The sequence below is a fragment of the Pipra filicauda genome, unplaced genomic scaffold (genome assembly GCF_003945595.2).
Source record: "Pipra filicauda isolate LSUMZ 115617 unplaced genomic scaffold, ASM394559v2 scaffold132_size2486313_pilon, whole genome shotgun sequence".
Taxonomy (NCBI): domain Eukaryota; kingdom Metazoa; phylum Chordata; class Aves; order Passeriformes; family Pipridae; genus Pipra; species Pipra filicauda.
In genome coordinates, this window is record NW_024103796.1 from 864,910 (window position 1) to 884,958 (window position 20,049).

General features: G+C 42.9%; 1 protein-coding gene across 3 annotated transcripts in view; it reads right to left on the reverse strand.

Moving 5' to 3' along the window:
* Positions 1 to 1,959: 1,959 nt before the first annotated feature.
* Positions 1,960 to 20,049, reverse strand: part of ELK3 (ETS transcription factor ELK3) — a 38,153-nt gene continuing 20,063 nt past the window's right edge. For all 3 annotated transcript variants that reach the window (XM_027732211.2, XM_039378220.1, XM_039378219.1), the window contains exons 3-5: positions 11,311 to 12,105; positions 6,195 to 6,317; positions 1,960 to 3,568 (exon numbers count right to left, since the gene is read on the reverse strand). In XM_027732211.2, coding sequence (XP_027588012.1) covers positions 3,470 to 3,568; positions 6,195 to 6,317; positions 11,311 to 12,105 — 1,017 coding nt within the window. In that variant the 3' untranslated portion in view covers positions 1,960 to 3,469. The remainder of the gene's footprint in view (positions 3,569 to 6,194; positions 6,318 to 11,310; positions 12,106 to 20,049) is intronic.

The window sequence follows — 20,049 nt, forward strand, 5'->3', positions numbered from 1 at the left end:
AGATCACACAGCCTCTTAATGCAGAGACTTGTTCCGTTACATACTATAGTCTGTTTTAAAGGACCATCTCCCCTTTAAACAGTCATCTTGTTGACAGTTATTTACTTCTTTGGTAGGTATTTCCAAATAGGCAAGTGCCTGTCTGATGAGACGAGTTTTATTCAGACAAAACAAATTGTTCTTTGTTGACATAACCGATGTGTGTCAAATCTTTTTCTGTAGTTTGTTATCACCCATCACTGTTTTCCCCATCCTGAAAGTTTTCTTTAGAACTGAAGCCACTTACTGGTGCCAGGGCAGAAGGTGTGCACAGTCTCTCGACAAAGCTGCTCTGAAGCTGTGACCCTGCTGGTGGATACTTGGCTTTTCTGTACAGGTAAGCCAAAAACAGCCTAATCATGCATCCAAGCCTATATAATACTGGAAAGATTTTGTGTATTGCTGAAGCATGAATAAAGTGTAAATCTTAAATCCCTCAATTGTGATCAAATTGCGATTACTACTAAGAATACTGAAGAGAGAATAACTCCCGGTTTATTCCCCAGGATTGTTGGCTTGGAGCTCTCCATGCCACTGGAAATACTGACACTTTCACAGTATTTATTTTAAAAACATTTATTTGATTCTTCTCTACAGTTAAAAAGATATCTGCTAATAAAATTCAGTACAAGATTAGCAAGAGAGTTTTTTCCTCAAAGCGTAAGGCATAACCACTTAGTGTTTTATGTAAGTGTTAGACTTGAGAGGCTGGACTTCATTTGTATAAATTCTTCCCAACTGGAAAAATTTTTATTCCACATTATTGACCAGTTTAGAAGGCAGATTTCATTTTGATAACCTGTTTTTTTAATTGAAAAGTCAATTAGCAAAAGATGTGTTCTTTTGCTATTTTTATTCTCTCAAAGAATAGAGAAGAAGACAGCGCTGTTTCCCAGTTGCTGTGTGTCTTCCATTAAGTTTTACTGGATTCTCCCAGATCCTTTAAAATAATTTGTTGAAATAGGATTTTTTTTCCCAGAACAGCTGTTTCCTCTTATATTTAAAAGAAATCCACAATCACTCAAGAGGCAGGAGGGTAGGAGGGAAGATGTAGGTGTGTTGAGACTTTTGAAAAGAAAAGAATCTGCCTTCTTAATAGTAAAACTTTGGAAGAAATAAAATCATGAGAATCTGAAGGATTTTTCTTTTAAGAATCTCTTCTCTGTCACATACTCCCTACTTTCATGTTTATCTGGTTTTTTTGCAGTGTGATATTTGATTTTAAATTTTCAGGAGTATCTGCCTTCACTTTTTGAACTCACAGTGAGAAACACTCCATCTCTATGCTGTGTTCTCCCGTTGGCTCTACTGGCTGGTAACAAGGTGGAACTATTTGCTGCTAATGCCTTATAGATATAAGTAGGTATGTATGCTTCTTTAAAAATGAGGCAAGAGTTGGCTCTAGAGTGTGAAATATTTGCCTCCCTGTAGCTTAATTATTGAAAAATATTCCATGTACCTGAGAGGAATGCGTTGGAAGAGAAGTGTTTGATCTGTGAGCCCTTGTGATTTATCTCCACTAGCCTAGTCAATCCCATCAGTTACAACTTTCCCTTTCTTCCAACCTATTCTGATTTCCCTTTGTATGAAATTTGCCCTCACTCATAAATTTAGTGTCAGTTCACCTTCTGGTTTTGACCCAGTGGGGTGGTGCAGCTTGGAGCTCTTAAAACTGCACCATTTGCTGAATGGAGCAAATGACTTCCCAGGCAGTTCATCCGTTCTCCTCATGTCTTGCATCTAATTGCTGTGTTTATCAGCTGGTACTTCTTAGAGATACAGCAAGTTTTTATCTTGTTAATTACTGCAAGTGGAACTGAGGAGTCATTTTTGATTGTGCAATCCAGGCGCCTGAGGAAAATTCTTGCTGTCTTTTGTCAGACCACCTCTGCCCCAAAAATGGCTTTTCAACATCAGAACTGCATTAATAAAATGTTTATTTAGCACCTTTCAGGTTGAAGGATCCAAAAGCACTTTACAATTAACTACACACATCATCACTGAAATGCATCCAAGCAGAAAATCAGCAAACTCACTGCATACATTTCAAAAAGAACGGTCTTTTGGCCAGAAAGCAAAGTAGAGGCTCTAATGACCTGTCGCAAACGGGATTCTGATTTTGGTTTGGTTTTTGAAGGTCTCATCTGAAAAACCTACAAGGTAAAGCTGCATTCAGCCCAATTTAGCCACCTCAGAAAAATGAAGATTTGCATCAGCCCTGCCAAGATTAGAATCTGTGGTGCCAGGGAGTCTGGCCTAATCCTAACCTGACATTTAGATGACTAAGCCATCACCTCAAGGCAGAGAACATACCCAGAAAGTTCAAGTTACAAATATATAGTAACACAGTGCTGTTTTTTCATCCAGAATTCAGCTGTTTATACATAAACATCCCACATGTACAGTCTCTGCCTCTTTGCAAGCACCAGGCATTAATTTACAGACCTGTAACTTTTCCAGCTTTGGGGGAAGGGGAAATGTGACCTTCTGAGCTTGAGTAGCTACAATAATCTTTCCAGGTAAGTAGTAGAAGGCACTTGGCATGGCTGAACAAAGCACCTGGAAATTCTCTATCAGGAATGATCCTCATTCCCTAGGAGGACAGAGGTTACCTGCAGTCTTTCCAGCTGTACTGTTGACAGTTCATAAGAAGTATAGGCCAGATAAATTTTGAGCAATGTCTCCTTTTCTACAGAAGTATTCTCAAATGCTGGAAATGTCTCGAACGTACACAGCCCAGTTCTTCCCTGTTGCAACTCGCCAGAAGAACCTGGGCATAAATGTGGCTTTGTTACTCCTAACTACATCTCCTGACTGTAACATGGATTACGTTTTTCATTTCTTCAGCAAACAAAAATTATAAGGCTATTTTTATACAATTTGAAAGCACTTAATACAAAGTTACATTAATACACTGCATCATATGGCCTATCCATGGAGAAAATACTGAAATACTATCATAGGGCTGTTCAATACTAGTTTTTTTCTTTCAACTTTTTATCTTAATACTAGAAAATATATAAATCATTTACATGACTTTATGCAAAAGAAGGCACAGCCGGTTATAGTTTACACAAGCACAATGCATAATATGCAGGAAAAGGGATTAAAAAGAAGCTTCACATCCCTATTAGATACATTGTTGCAAAACATTAAGAAAAGTACTTCAACAACAGAAGTGTTCAACACTTGAGAGCTATGATATAAAAAAATTATAATTCATTTAATGCATAACAGATTTATATATACTTTTATATATAAACACTGTTGAAAAATGCTAACATAATAAAAGTAGATTATCCATGTAATGAAAAGTGCAAACCGAAGTAATAAAGGGTTTCACAATGTCCTTCTCATAACACAGGAAAAACTAGCCCATAGGAATGAAGTGTTAAATCCACCAGTACGTCCTTGGCACGATGAGGCATCATCAGGATTTCTGAGCGTTTGGAGAAAGCAGTACTGGTGAAGAGGCTCTGTCCAGACTGGGGAGTGGCACTGGTATGTGACCATTTAGCAGAGTTGGAAACTGTAAGAGGCCAAAAGGTAAAAATTACTCCTTATCTCAAAGCATTCAGCCCAGAAGCACATGGATTTAGCATTAGCAACTGGCTCCAGATGGTTTCAAGGCTTGTGATGTCTATACAGTAAGATATATATCCCAAATGCCTGCATCAACCATTAGGAATGCAAAATAGAGGACAAAACATGACTAATTTGTAAATATATGGGGATATAGAAATCTATTATTGGCTATATTTTATATAAAAATTCACATAATACATTTATCATTGCTCTGGGAAAGTGAACACTGTAGAGAAATCTTTGCCATCCATTCTGTTTCCAAAAATGTTTTTCAGCCTACAGCCTATTAATTACAATACATCCTTTTTGTCTGCCCTTCTTTAACACTATGCAGGAAAGACCTTTGCAAAAGTGAAAGTCGAGATGTAAATTTAGGGCAGAAAAAGTACAACTGGGAATACAAAGCATGGGGAAAATTACTCTCAAGTAATTACAATTTCTCTCTGTATTCACTAAGAAACTACAGCTTCACATTCAGCATGTGAAGCAGAATAAATTATTTATATTAATAACTTCTGAAATACCATGCAAAAAAATACTTATTCAATACAGAAGCTGTATATTCCTAGTTCTGTAACTTACCTGCAGTGATATTTATTGACTAGTTCTTAACATCTGACCTGAGAAAAAGTAAAGCAAGTAGGTGGAATAAACTTGCTGCAGCATGAGGCGAGAATTATCCCAGTGGCAAATACTGATCTGGCCTCAAGGCCCAGCTCCATGAGCTTGAGAGAGGCAGAGCTGAACAACAGAGCTCTCAGCTTCAAGCATCTGGTGTATTTTTACCTCTTATAAGATCAGTCCTTCAACAGCCAACTCTGCTGTAATCACTCCCTTCACATGCACATAATCTGCTCATAACAAGTTTACTCTTCCACTAAGATGTCAGTTAATGATACCTGTCTTCCACCATTCTGTTGAAAATCAGGCAGAGCAGCACAGGCTCAGCAGCATGTGCTGCAGAGGAGGGGCTGGCACCATGCTCCTGGTGTGGCCAGGACTGCCTGATGCCTCTCTTTTAACCAAACCAAATTTCAGGAAATGTTTCCGTGACTTCTGCCAAGATTCATTAAAACACAGACCTGGATTACAAGCTCTTCCCTGCCTAGCTGCATGGAGTGTGGGCTGGCTTTGCAAGGAGTCTGAGGAGAGCTCTGCCTTGACACCCACACTGCTGACCCACCAGTTCTCAGTGGGGTTGGCTGGCCTTCAGGCTGTGGTTTTCATTTCCAATTTGCTGTTAAATAAATCTTTGTGCTCTACAGCTTGTCATTGTGGCCTTTGACTGAATCAAACATCATTTGTAAGGCCCTTGGGGTCTCTCAGAAGGGAAAGCCAAGGCCACTCCTCACTTTCAGTTCCCACAGGAGATGGCCAGTGTGTATCCATAGCTGTCCAAGCTCATTCCAGGCCTTGGCGCAGGCACTTCTCTCAGATGAATTGTGTCTGGTTGATTTAACCACGTGTGCAAAACTAAGGTCCAATACAAATTACTGAGCTTATCTGAAACACAAATAAGGAGCCCTGAGCTCCATGTGCAGCTGTCCCACTGGAGGCAGAAAGGCTTGCTCCCCCAGTGCAGACTGTACCTGAGCAGAGCACTTGAGCTGAAGCCCAGCCCTGGATTCAGGCAGTCAGTTTCCCTGAAGGTTCAGAGACGTAACACAGGGTCCCTGTCTAGCAGTATCTTCCTCCTCTGTAAGTGCTGGCCCTCCACAGCAGTCGAGGTGTTGATTCCAGGGGTGACCCTGCATTCTTCAGCTGCACAGATGGCCACTGGGTTCCTGTGCTTCTTGCCAATCAGCAGAACAGCATAATTTTTTCTGATTTAATGAATGGGCTGTTTTGCAGCAGCTACAGTTGGAACTGCTAATATCATCCCCACCATCTTCTTCCTAAGCCTCAAGCAGATGCTGCAGCTGAGTGCTGTGGCCATCATGGTTTACTCAATAACTTTTGAGATGTTTACTCTGCCAATACCCATGAGAGAGTGGACACAAAGCTGCCTTTCTGCTGTTACAGAGAGGTCATGCTCAGCAGTATGTCCTTGGTTGAGGACACATGGATAATTTGCAGGGGAACTGGAAATGGAGCCTTCAGGTTCAGAGTGCCCTTACTGTAAATACAAATATGTCTTTCTAGAGTGAGAAGTAGCTAATTAAGACAAGAGGATAAACCTACACCCACCTTACTGTGTGAGACCCAAACTGCTCTTGGTTTTCCCAGAGCTGTGTTCCACCCCTCTCCTGGCTGGTCCTGGACTGGTTTTCACTCTCTTCCAGAAGCTCTGAGAGCTCAGTTACCTTCTCTTACTGGGGTCCAGCATTTATTTCTGTTTCCCTCACACAGCATGTGTGTGCTTGCTGCAGTGGACACTGCCCTGTAGGTTCTGACTGTGCCGCCGACAATTTAAAGAAGGTACAGGTAAGTAGGCAGGCCTCTCTATAAGAAAGTGCCTGTTAACTCCTGTATTTTCTTAATCTGTTTGAAGAGCTCCAGACTGGTGTAAGGAGATGTCTCTTCCACATGTGCACCTTTAGCAGTGAAACCTGTGCATTGGAAAGACCTACCTGGAAGAGAGTGTTTGGTCCCTGCAGCCTGGCAGGACTCAGAGGAGCAACAGGACTGAGGCTGCTCCAGAAATGAATGCTAGACAGCAGCGGGCTGGGGGTCAGCAATAATCCATTGGGGGTCTGCAAGACAAAAAAAGACCCCATGACACATGGCTCAGGAGTTACAGCTCCATCCAGCAGTCACCACCCCTACAATCTTACACATCACCTACTGGCTCTATTTCCCAGTTAATTCACACATACAGCATGGTCAGCAGCAGCTGCCCATCCAGCCCTGCGTCCTGTCTCATCAATACTGGATACCCACACGTGTAATAATCCTTCATATGCAAATTGATTTAATTTCTGTTTGCTTAAGGAGAAGCACACTCATGCAGCTGTGTAGAATAATACCATGTATGCCCCAATGCCTGCCAACTCTGCCTAGGCTTTTTCAGAATCAGTCTTTACCTTCTGAAGGGCAGCAATTGCTTGACCTGACTGCAGCTTTTCAAGTATTAATGCAATCATGTGTGGAGCCAAAAGAGTCACTGCCAGCCTTTGAAGTTTACTCCCCTGATGGCGCCTTGTCATAATGGAAGAGGCTTCAAGAAACCGGCAGTGCCCAAGCTGACACGGGGAGGGGCAAGGGTATGGGCTGGGTGCCCAGAGGGACGGCAGAGAGCACAGCTGATTGTCTGAAAAGACTCAAAACGGCAAGAACTAAGAATGCAAAGCTTTTCCCAACTCAGAGGTGTCTCATTCCAGTGCCATGGTGTCTAAGAATTGCTAGGAATGCATTCAGCATTTCTAAGCACAATTGGAGGGGAGGTAGAGTTAAAGCACGTGCAAATCTTGATTCAAATGAAGAATCACTCAAATTATTCTGTACACAGAGTAACTTCTATCATTCCAAAATAGAACATGGAAGTGATGTGACAGTTTTGAAAAAGTATTTGGCGTAATGAGTTAATCTCACCAGTAATCTTGATGCCAATTATCAAAATCAGTCCTATTTACCAAAGCACTTAATGGATTTGAGTACACACTTAGCAAATAAGCATGTGCTTTGCTGTGTAGGACAAGTGCCTCAGTGCTCTGCTGAACTGGGACACCCATTTTTCCAGACTTTAAAATATGTACAGAGAAGATAGAAGACAGAAGATAGAGAGTATTTCCCATAGTAACCAGCACACCATGCATTCTGGTACCTGCTAGCTTCCCACCAGGACAGAAATATAAACTCCTACATGTGGCAATTGCAACTGGGGTCAGACTTAACAGCTGCTCACACCACGGACCATCACACCCCGTTACCAGGACTCTGCAGTGAGCAGGCTCACACAGGCAGCACCACAGGTCATGTGGATTTTCAAATATGACAGACATTATTTGCATAGCAGCACCTGAGGGATCAGCTGTGGTGTTTGAGGCTCTGTGCAAACACACAGGAATACAGACCTGCTGTGACGTGTTTGCACTGGAATTCACAACAGGGTCAAACAATTAGTTTAACACTAGCAGAAGGGATAGACAAGGAACAGCAAACATTAAAGCCCTCCCAGTGATTCAGGTGTCTGAAAGGCAGTTTAATACAAAGGGATGGTTTCTCTAAGGAGTCTCAGAAGAAGCAGGGTTTGTGGAGAAATGTGTGCAGGGAAAGGACACTGCCACCTTCCTTGTGCTGAAGAAGGTGGATCAGAAACACCAAATCCCATGGAAGAAACCACAGTTATGTCCCAAGGAGTAATAAACCTGTGGTATCACTGGGAAAGCAAAAGGTATTGATGCAGTAAATCAGCAGGTGTAGTGGTCACCAGTGAAGTCAGGGTTGGGATATATTTGCATGACAACAAAAGGGGCAAAGAGTGGGTGGAGGCCTGGAAAGGAGAAGACTTCCATCTTGATCTCACCAAGTCACAGCTCTTGTCAAGATAGCTGAAAAAACAACCTTGACAAGCAGGCACCTGTGAACAGCCCCCTTACAGTCGTTCTCTTCCCACGACCACGGCGCTTTCATGGGGCAGGAAATCAGCAGCACCAGCAAGAGCCCCTTTCCTGTGCTGTATTACAGGCTGGTGCTCCATTGGCAGGCAGCTATTGATGGAGATTTACGGGACTGACAACACACTGAATTAGGTCAGGATAAATACTCAGATCTACTTACAGAAGAGCCTACTAACCTTAAAACCAGAGATGTAAGCAGCAAAACCCATCAACATTCAACTAAGGACACAGTACTAAGAGCTCCAGTGAGCAGCCTTGGTTCTTTACTTTTGCTCTAAGAAACTGCAGATAACCAGAACTGAAAATGCTGTTCTTGAGAGGGTCTTTTGAAAATAACGAGGAAAAGTTGGAGGTGTTTATTCCTACCTAGATACAGCCAGAGAAGGTCTTCAGAGAGAGAGAGATTTGAAACTTAGTTGCCCTGGGTTCATCTCTGGAAGCATGCTAACATGCCTACCAGCAGTGCTAGCAAAAGCTCATGTCCTCTGATGAGGAGAGCACTAGTGTCTGCAAGTTCTGCCAGAGCCAAGAGCCAGCCAAAGCAAGCCTCCAAATCCATTTAATATGTAATGCAAAAAGAGCACAGAGCCTCCCAGGCTTGTTCTCAGTATCACCATCAGCCAATCATCAAAACCACCAGAGGAAACATAAGTGTAAACAACACCACAGGATAGGCTATCCCTAAATTACATGTGGAAATTGATGTGTCACTTCATTTTCTGCCCTCATGCAGCTGTACATCTGGTAGTAGATGTGGAACCCATTGGGAAGTTCCTACTTAAAAACATCATTATAACCTAAGTATAGGAACAGTTTAAATAGAAATAATTCATTGCACAGAGAGGATTATGTTAAGTGACAATGCTCATGGCTCCTGACTTCTGACAAACAATGTGCGTAAGTACAGTCTTGTCACTTTTAGCTGTTAGATCACAGACAAGTGCTGTCACACATACATTACTTCCCAGATCATTAGGCATGTGCTGGAGCCTGGGTGCTGTCTGTGGATACAAAACGGAGCTGGCCGCAGGCACGCTACTTTGTCCCTAAGGAAATGGCATGTTGTAAATGTAACAAATGCTAAAGCACAGGCCTGAAGAAAGAGTGTGAGTCAAAATTATATATCCACATTGGCCAAGGGAGAGACAACAAAAGTAATAAGTATAAATAATCTGCAAAAGAAGCAAGTGCTGAACAAAACCTAAGTATCTCTCTTTGAAGCTAACCAAATGGAAAGCTAACATTTCTCTACCAAAGTAAGGTACTGTATGCTCTGACACCCTCAAACCTATTTTTCTGTTCTGAAATTGATTGTGCTCACAGGGCTCCACCCTAGAGTATTCCTCAGGACTAGCAGGTGCAGTAGAAAGCCATCTGAAATACCTTCTCAGGCCACAGGACCTTCTCTGAACCTACATTACTACTGGAGCAGACATCCTGTTCTACACTTGCCCCATGGCAGCAAGTGTATCCTACTAGGATCTGATAAACCAGGGAATGTTTGAGATATGATGCATGTTCTTCCTTGGATAATGGGATGAACAGCAGATCCAGTCTAAATTATCCTTTAGTTATCTTGCATCATGGTGTTACAGTCATCATGGCCTAAGCAGCCATCCCGCTGAAGGAGCACCACAATCCTCTACCTAATTCCCTTCTACATCTTTCAGGGCAGTAAGTACACTAGTTCATAGATTAGTGGGGAAATTGAATGTTTAAAAATATAATTACAAAATGAGGAAATAATTCTCTGTTCATACTGTGTTTGGGGGCAGCAGTAGACTAAAGTGGGTTTGTAATAATTCATGCTGTCATTGTGTCTGGTTGGCATCTGATATGATTTGTCAGATTTTCTCCTTACAGGCAGAAACTGTGGTTATACCACAGTTAGAGGTTATATGAGTTTGTCAATCACCTCAATTTTGGTTTGCCACACTTCTGTTCTTCCTGCCAAACGTAACTTCACTTAAAGGCTTTATGATGTCAAAAATTACAGGTGACAGCCTTTCTTGGTGACACAACTTTGTGTCTTGGTGGTTTACAGGTGAGCCTGAACTGCACAAACTTGCTCTGCAGCCAGCTGAAAATAAGAGCAAGTGCTGTGCTGGCTGAGAGTACTTGCTGACACTCTCGCTTCTGCCAGGCCTTCATGCCACGGGCACACGACGCTGCCTGCACCAAACACCTCCAACACCCCCGAGAGGTGTTGAGTAATGAGGTAGTGGGATTCTGCATACAATATGTCTCCTAGACAGCCTGAAGTGAGTGATGGCTTGTAACACACCTTTGTATTTATTTATTTGCCGTTTGGTTTGTTACATTCAGTGCTAGTATTTGCATCGTTATTTCAGGGCTGGGGATCTTAAGGGGTGTTCCTCAATTGGGATAATTTTACTCTTGGTATTTTTGTCTAATTTTGCAGTGGTACTGTAAGACAAAACTCACCAATGAATGCACTGAGTCATATCTATGTGATTTTCCTCTTCTACTCTGAACTCCTAGATTTTTTTTTCATAGACTGGCATGAAAATGAGAACTCGCTCTTGACATTACCACAAATAAGTGATTAAAAAGAACAAACTAATCTTCTGGTTATTTAGTAGGTCTGTGCTGAAAAGCAGCTCTGGCAAGTACTCTGTTGATCTGCACAACTTTGTAAATCGAAACTGGTTTCAGAGCCTGTCTTAGAAACCACTTCATTTGCTCCGTATTCAAAAATTAACGAAAAGGTCACACTGTTTGAATGGATACAACATCTAGTAGAGGAATCTAACCAAGCATCCCATAATGCACGTGCTCAAGTTGTGATCTACAAAACCCCTGTGGTTTTCTTTGTGGCTTTTTCCTGTTTGTTTTGTAGACCTGGAGGCTGGTCTGAACTGATAAACAATTCACTAACAGCTCCCTATCTCCTTAGCCCTTCAGGCAGTCTGTCAACTGTGACGGCTTTTCCCACACTCATGTAGGAACAAACCCCGGGAGGAACCTACTTTCCACCCCTTGTTCAGACCACTGCTGTGTTTCACTCTTTCCCATATGATTTTTTTTCCCATCAGATGATGACAGGCCAGTAGAGCTAACACTCTTGGCTACTTGGAGTGAATGCCTGGAGACAAGCAGGTATTACCTGTGCAGTGAAGAAAGCTGGAGTCAGGGATCCCGAAGGAAGCGCAGGGCTGTTGAGGGCGATGGAACCGATGTCGGTGCTGGAGAGAACCATAGGTGGGGCAGAAATTTCCAAGCCTTTGGGTTTTTTAGCCTTTGGGGGAAGAGATGAAGATTTTGCCTTGGAGCCTGAGGAGAGGTTCAGAGGCTCAAGGGAATCTGAGTCGTGGCAACTGGACTCAAGGAAGAAGCTCCTGTGTTCTGCAGGGAGGGGTGAGGTGGGAGACAGAGAAGGCGATCTGGAGGAAGATGATGATGGAGATGAAATGCTGGCACTGTTGGGTAGCATTAAGGAAGATATTTTAGCTGATACTGAAGAGCTGAGGAAAGCAGAGGCAGCTGCTGTTTCAGAAGTAGAAGGCAATGACACCACAGGCCTCGTAACTTGTTTGTCTGTTTTGTTTGTCACAAATCTGATAACAGTCCGAACTTCTTCGACTGGTATGTTTCCTTCTGACTTCTCCTCCAGTTTTTCTGTTTTGATTGGCTTGTAAGGGTCTGGCTGGTTCTGCAGAGAGTTGATAGTGAAAGAGGAGTACAGGCCAGAGTGGATATATTCATTACGGCTTGTGCTTTTCAGTGCTGACAAGCTGTGCTTGTGCTGATCCCTGCTCTCAGAAGGCATATTACAGTCGCTGTCCTGCAGCAAAAGGCTCTCTCTGCTGATTTCCACAGCATGTGGATCCATTTTTAAAATCTCAGGAAAGGAGACAAACTTGTATACAAATTTTTGTCCGATCACTTTCTTGATGATGTTCTGCAAATACAAAAGAAGATGCTAGAAATATCAGCATTTCAGAGGCACTCAGTATAGCAAACACAAGGGTAGGGGGGCACTGCTTCCTCATCAAGTTAAGCAGGTCATTCCTTGGGGCTCTTAATGCTGATCACCTTTGGCTCATTCCAATACCTCTGCTCTGCCAGGGAGTCCACCCCCTGCTCCTCATGTGTCCAACAAATTTCCATCACTAGGTGATAAAAACCTGCTGGTGGTCTGTTTTACTTCTGCTTCCTCTGAAGCAGCTTGGGAATATTTTCTTTCCAGTAAAAGCAGTTCTGCTGCCTTGCAGACTTGAGCTATGCCACCGTTTGCATTCCATAGCAAAGGCAAACTCCTTCACTTATGCCTCCCTAAACCGACACCAACCACCCTGAGTAAGAAGTACTCTCGGAATGTCCTGAAGGGACAAAACCACCTTAAGCCTTCTGGCTCCAGTCATTTACCCTCTCTTCCTTACACCATGCAGAAGGATTGAACTAAACTGATGGTGACTGACCTTCTTTCAATGGTCTGTGAAAAATGCAAGCGCTTGCATGGGCTGGAAAGGTATTTGCATCCTGCTGTATCCCCGGCACTATCTCCAGGCTTGCATTAGGCTCGTGATGCTCACTGGTGCAGGCAGAAGGTTTTCATCAGTCTAAACTGACTGTTGAAATTAATGATTGAAAAAATCCCAAACCTCTCAAAGGTTTGTACAACTATTTCTTTTTCTGTAAGTGTCCCCTTTATGTAAATAACTGATTCCCTTTGAGATCTTATTTCCAGTCCTAGCTCTCCTCCTGCAAAGCCAGGTATGCTGCCTGCTCTAACACAATGCTTGCTATCCCCAAGGATATGTGAGCTCCTCCGCAGAGGCACTTTATGGCACCAGGCTGGGCCTAGGAAAGGGACTGGAACACTTCATTTACCACCCTAAGCCAAGTGCTGCAGAACACAAGAAGCAATATGTCCTGAGATTTCCATGCTAATTTCTCTCTTCTCGAAGCCCCTGGTGGAGAGTTTGAGTCACCTCTGAAAAACCCTTTCAAAAAAATAAAAAAGAGGAAAAAAAAAAAGGAATACAAACATCATCCCTTTTTATATAAGGACAGTACATAGTGCTGGGTGCTCGTAGTGCCTGCACTACACCTTGTTTTGTCACAAAAGCAAGGCTGATTTTGTGAAAGAAGAATCTGCACTTGGGTATCAGAACCTCTTCTGTCTTTCAGCTGAGCTACTGCACTCTGTAATTCATCTGTCCTGACTGTCCTGGCATTTCATTCAGGGCACCTTCTTGAATACAAAATTAATCCTACAAAGAGCCCTGAGATGTGGCTTTGCATCACAGGTCAGGAGCTGTGGCACAAATGGAAAAAGTTGTTTCCCAGGTTAATAACAGGGATCTGTAGCAAGGAGGAGAATTAAATTCAGCAAACTCAGACTAAAGGCACAAAGCTGCCCTCTTCCATGCTGAATTGTACACATATCTACCCATCTGACAGATGCTGCAATGCCTTTTTTTCCCCTTCAAAGGTTCAGGACAAATAGTTAGCCCACAGGATCTCAGTCTGCATGAGCTTCACTTCCCATGGCTTTGGGCTTGGCCTAGTTTTTTTTTTCCTGCTAATTAGGTGAAACATTGGATGGGTGCACATTCTGTGCACTCCCAGTATTGCATTCTTTTTCAAAAAGGCAAAACCTTCAAACTGCTCACATATGAAAGGAAACACCCCAACTGGATTTTTGTTTTCTTTTTCTAATATATATATTTTAATTCAAAATAATACCTCCCCTCTGCTCCTGGCAGCTTTGAGTTACTTTTACATCAAGCACTGGCAACTGAGATCCTCCTTGGAAAATGTGACTCCCAGCAGAAAAAGAATAAATGTATTTAAGGATGGCACTTTTTCACTGATGCAGACTTGAAATGGGGGAACATTGCTATAAAAAGCAACTGAACAGGCTGGTGAGTTTATACTTCCTTTGTTATTATTAAATGTAGTTATATTTTAAGAAGGTTGCAGTGTCTCTCCTCTGACTCCACCAGCCTGCAGCAAAGACCCACTTAACGATGGCTGGAGATGAAAAGGATTCAAGTGCAGATCCCTCAAGCACTTTGCAGGCTTCTCTTAAATGTGTAGCCTGAGGAAATCTCCATCAGTGTGCAAGAGAAAAAAGGACACAAATTAATGAAGTGTCTCTGAAATGCCACTGACTTTCTTATATTTTTTTGACAAATAATTGAAGTGAAGGTAAAAAGCAGCTTATTTCTACCATCACCTCAGTGATCTGTCAGAATCATTCTGAACTGTGATGGTTCAAACCTCAAAAGACAGTGACAGGCACCATGACAAGAAGGGGTTTTCCTCCCTCAGTTTGAAAGGGCAAAGAATGCTTCCTTATATGAAGGACTGCATTTGCAGGAAGACTAGACGCTTAGTAGCAGGAGAGTCAGTATATGTGCACATTTAGCCCCTTTTTTTGTTGTTGTTTGAATTTTCTAGGTAAACTCCCTCATGAGCAGGCTTGCAATGAGTGCTAGTGGCTGCCAGCCAGGGCTGCTGGGAGCTGGGGAAGGCTGGGGCCGTGCAGCTGGGGAGGAGAAATGGGCAACCACGCCAGGAGCAGGGACTCCAGTCCAACAGCTTAAAAAAAAATCTTACCAAGAGACAGCGCTCTTGGACAATCAGAGAGAGGGCAGGGAGCAGGGAATACCCCTCTTCTGTTGACTTCTTGACTGTTCTTTACACTTCCTCTCCTCTGTCTCCAGTCTGCAAAACAGTGACTACAGGAAACATGACCATGCCACCCCATTGAAAAGTGTTTTGAAAGCTGGGTAGAGCCCTGACCAATGTTTGCTCCAGCGCATTCAGCCGTGTTAGGGAGCTCAGGCTTATTCACACACCAGCATTTCAGGCACTTGCTTCATGAGCCCCTCCAAAGACAGCCTCACCCAAGAGCTCTGAATCACCACCTGGACAAATAGGTCTCTCCCTGTCCTCCACAGAACAGCTGGCTGAGCTGGATGCCAAAGGCTCAGTGGCCTGGTTCACCCTGCAGCTTAAACCAGACTATACTGTGGGGGTATTTGTGTCAGCTATACATATGCACTACTACTTTTGGAAGCCCTCCTGAAATCTATCATGTGTTTGTGTTTTATTTTCATCAGCTCTGACTCCTATTCCCTGTTTGAGCCACCTAGAGCAAAGGCGTAACTATACTACCAGTGTGACTGAAGGATGTTAGTGGCTTGGCTCAAAGCTCTTAGCTAGCAAGTTTGCTGGCAGGAGCCACTCAGGAAACTGAGCTGAGAAATGGGATCCACCTTCTAGTTGAAGTTCAGACTAATGAGGGGTCTCAGGAGCAGGAAGACCAGATTGGGACTTTTCTCTCCTCCTAGGAGGTGACGTATAATCAGGGTGCCTGAGATCTCAAAATCTGTGGCAGAGCAGGATGAACTTGTCTGTAAGTACTAAACATCCCTGCTCAGGAAAGAAGACAGACCACAGCTGTAGCTGCTGCTCATAACTCCCACTTGGATGTGTTGCAAGTTCCCTAGCTCCAAGGGTACCGAGGGACGCAACACGTGTAGGGACACTTAGGCTACAAACTCCTCACAGGACTCTGTCCAGGCTGCTTCCAGCTATTGGGATCCCTACCCAGAGAGAGGGCTGCTCAAACTCCAGCGTCCAAAGTGCGTAAGCTGGCAGGAGGTACCTGTAGCTGCATGGTTTGTTCTGAAAGATGGGGGTGTGCCCATATCAGCATGTGCAGGCAGGCAGATTCTGCTAACATCATAGATTATGCAGTTATGCTTATTATACCATGTGTGTAGAAGCTGGATTTGTGAAATTTTTGATGGAGGCACAGGTGCTACTACACTGGGCACCTATACTGACCTTTGGAAGATCAAGGCTCTCATTTAGCTGTATTTTGGTCTTTCCTCACCCACCTCCATCTAGAAGACAAAGGCCATTTCTCTGGCTGGCACCTTTGGCCAGGGTCTCTGCTCTCTCTACTGCAGTTCACTGGACGTCCCTTTCCTCTCACATCAAACATGAACAATTTTATGACTCTTTTCAAGGCAAGTGTTCTTGGTTTTTCTCCTCTACCCATCACCTCTTACTGAGTATCAAATTCTTCACTCTTTACTCCCATCTCTCCATACAGCACAATATAACCACCTTTATGCCATTTCAGTCAAGCACTTTCTTGACTTCCACAGATCACTCTCAAAAGAAGCTCCTTCCAGTTTTCCACAAAGGTATTTTCTAATGCTCCTTCAAGTATTTCCTCGTAACACCTCTAACTTGTGCCACTACAAAAGGAATAGCCAGCACTCTAGCACCATCACACTGCTATTGTTTCTTTGCAGGATTCTATTTCCCCTGCATTATCTTAAAAGAAAACCTTGCCAAAAGCAAAATAATAGTTTCCATTATCACTGTATATCCTGAAGTTCTGTAAGCAGACAAGAACAGGACCCTCTTCCCAAAACAAGTCTTCCATGCTGCCACACACACTTGAGCATTAAAAATAGGAACTAGTAACCAGGATGCTGGGTTTGACCTGTTATAGGAGGGGAGCGAATGTGCTGGACACCCCTGAATCTTGAGGGCACCCGAGCAGCTCTGTTCCCTGCACCATCATGAAGCAGCCATATTATTTATATACAATACATCATACTGCCAATCCATCTAAACAAGTGGGCAGCCATTAACTGAAACTAAAACAGACTGAATAACACTCACTGAGTAAAGCCTGGGGCCACATACTGTTCAGAGAGGATGCAAAATTATTGAATAGCTGCTCATCACAACAGTATGTGGCTGTGTAATTAAAGATGCAGCATAACTCATGCAAACATTAAGGTTACCCAGGGAACTGTGATTCTTGTATTTCCTAACTTCTGAGGGCTTGACTTCCATAACTGCTACATCCTATTAAAGTTGGTATCTGCATGTAATTTCCTGGATTTGCCCTCCTTCCCTCAATAAAAAACCCTCATGGGAAAAACTCACTAGGTTCCCTCTTGTGTTCTCATCTTGAAATATTCATGGGGACTTTTAGTAGCCCTGAAGCCCTCAGAGACTTCCAAAAGATATCTGCCATTATAGCTATCAGAAAAACAAAGTAACTGGGCAACTTGAACAAAAAGAAATTTACTAACCCTATTTATAAAAGTATTTTACTCTACATATCAAACTAAAGTGCTCTGTGTGGGAATGGCATCGAAAGGTTTTGTTCCCTAAAAGCATCAAAAGGGATTTCTAAGCAGCAGAAGTGTGTGACGTGATGGACACAAGCTGTAGGTAGAGAGAGTGCAGGAGGCCAGCACTATCTGTCATCTGTTCTGCTGTTCTGTTGAAGCAACAGGGGAAATGCATTAAATAGAAATAAGGGGGGGGGGGGGGCAGAATTTGGGTAACAAATGAAACAGGAAATGGAATCTTCAGATTATCTACAAACCTTTAGCAACCATAATCATGGAAGCAAATTACAATCAAGACATGCCATACTCTGCATTTCCTGGGGTGCTTTTTATGTGAATTTAGCATAAATCTAGCCATCAGCCTCAACAGCATGTCATGCTTGTTTTCAAAGCCAGGCTAAGGAACTTGTCCCAGTTGTGTTATTTTTCTCCAGTACTGGAATTAATTTACTTTTAAGTTCAGATGAATCAGATGATGAATTTTAACAAGCCAGTGTTCCCCCCAAGCAAAATGCAGAGCTCATAAACCCCCATTTATCCAGTAATCAGTTTTTATTTCTCCATGGTGAATAATTCCAAAGACAGACCATGAAGCATTAGCTCAGTGTCAGCTGTATGCAGTAGGAGGAGAGGGCAGTCAAGAAGGAAAGGTCCAGCCCATGTGCCTTGGATGGACAGCTTGTGTCCATCATTTCTAAAAAATCACTGCTCTTTGTCTCAAACTCACATGCTGCCAGATCACTTGGGTTATAGGTAAAGAAGTCCCTGTCGATAATTCCACAAGGCAAACCGAGTCTTGTCCAGAGTTCTGCCTCTTGTCTTTCCTGCTGCCACTCCCTTGTCTGCAACACATTTATCCCATTTGCTCAGTGTGCAAACCATTTGCCCCAGCACATCCAGCTGCCAACATATCCATCACTGCCAACAGGTAAGAAGGAAACAAGGGTCTCAGAAGGCTCCTTAAAGCTACCTCAGAGTCTAGACTGCTCTTGGTTCATCCCACAAATTGGTGAATGGTCTTGGGGAGAAGAGCACAGACGTCTGAGAGGCTCTTTCATCTCACCAGCCCTTCCGCTTTTGTTGCAGAGGGGAAAAAAGAATGTCAAGGAGCCTTTCCTTCCCTTCACAACTTCTTCCCTTCTGTGCTATGCAGTGTAGACTGAACTGAAGGCAGAGGAAGTGTTTAGGACTGAACCCACTGCTGAGCACTCACTCACTGCCAGTCTACTAGAATTCATTACTATCTTATGCCAGTATCTCTCACACTTCAAAACCCACAGAAGTTGCCCTGTCCCTTGGCACTCTCCCAGTAATCCACCTTTTTCTACTGTCTGGGAACCTACAGGACACAACACACTATATCCAGAGAGTGAGAAGCACCCATTGGTTTCAACTAAAGGAGTTACTCCTTCAGTTTGAATAGCAATAGCCATAGGTTTGGTTTGGGGTTCAAACCCTGATCACAACACATCTAGGAGCTATGACCTCCATTTGGCTGCAGAACTCCTGGAAAAATGGCCAAAATCCTTGTGCCACACTTAGATAAAACTGTCAGACAGAAGAGAGTGCACAATCCAAGAAAGCAGCTGTAGGAACAGCAAGCAATTGCCTCAGCCACAGCCCTGATGAAGAAACTGTACAGCCACTCTGGCAGATGCTGCATGAGCAGAGACAAAACAGAGGACAAAGGTATATGTGTGCTGGGAGGGGGGAACTGAAAACAGAAGAGGGGTTAAGAAAAAAGTTAAAGCTTAAAAGAAGCAAGGGAATCTCAAGTAAGGAGCCATTGTATTCCATTAATTCGAAGAGATCAGAGAGATCTCAAAGGACAAGTGCTACAAATATCTGGTCCTTTGTTTTAAAGCGATGTCTGTTCAGTCAGTAACTGCGTATTTGGGCTCTGCCTGGCTATGCTGTTCATGCACCAGCAGGCACTCCGTCTCCATTGATCCCAGTCAAGTTTATAATCAGAGGGGTTGGAGCAATATAATGAAGTGAGCTTCCCCATGCTGAGCAGAAGCCTTTTTAGCACTTAGTGAAGGAGAATTCATCATACCAACTGCTCAGAACAGCCACTGCACTGTCCTCGCTGAATCCTTTTGTGCCTCCTCAGTCAGGCCACCTTTCAAACACGTTAAGTGGGAAAATCTGACTTCTAGTGGACAAAACACTAACAGCTCTAAATCTGAAACTAAAAAAGGAGTCCTTGTGAGTAATGAAAAGTCTGATCATCAAATTGTTCATAGTTAATTTGCAGTCAACATGATTTGGTTGCTGTGTTTGACTGCATAACACCCAACTGTGCCCTTCAAGAATTAGTGCACTACAAATAATGCATGACAACAGTACTCTGAGCTCAGTCCAGAAACAATATCTAGTTTCCTCTGCCTTATGCAGGCAGCAAGCATGCCATAACTGTGCTGAACACTGGTGTTACTCACTGCGTAATCTCATAGCACCGCCTTTTCTGAAAATCAAGATGAGAACAGACCACTAAGCATGGCTATAAAGTTTTCCTTTTTAGTATACAAAATCTGTAAAAGTCTTTCTTTTTAATATTTAATCTACAAGAATATAGGAAATAGTAAAACCTAGTAATTTAGAATTTAGATATATTTTAAAAAATATCCATTTAAGGGGAACTAATCCTGAAAAAAATTAATATTGGCAAGTAAAAGCAATATAATGTTCATCCAAAAAAGGCAAGAGAAACAGTTTGGAAACTCCTT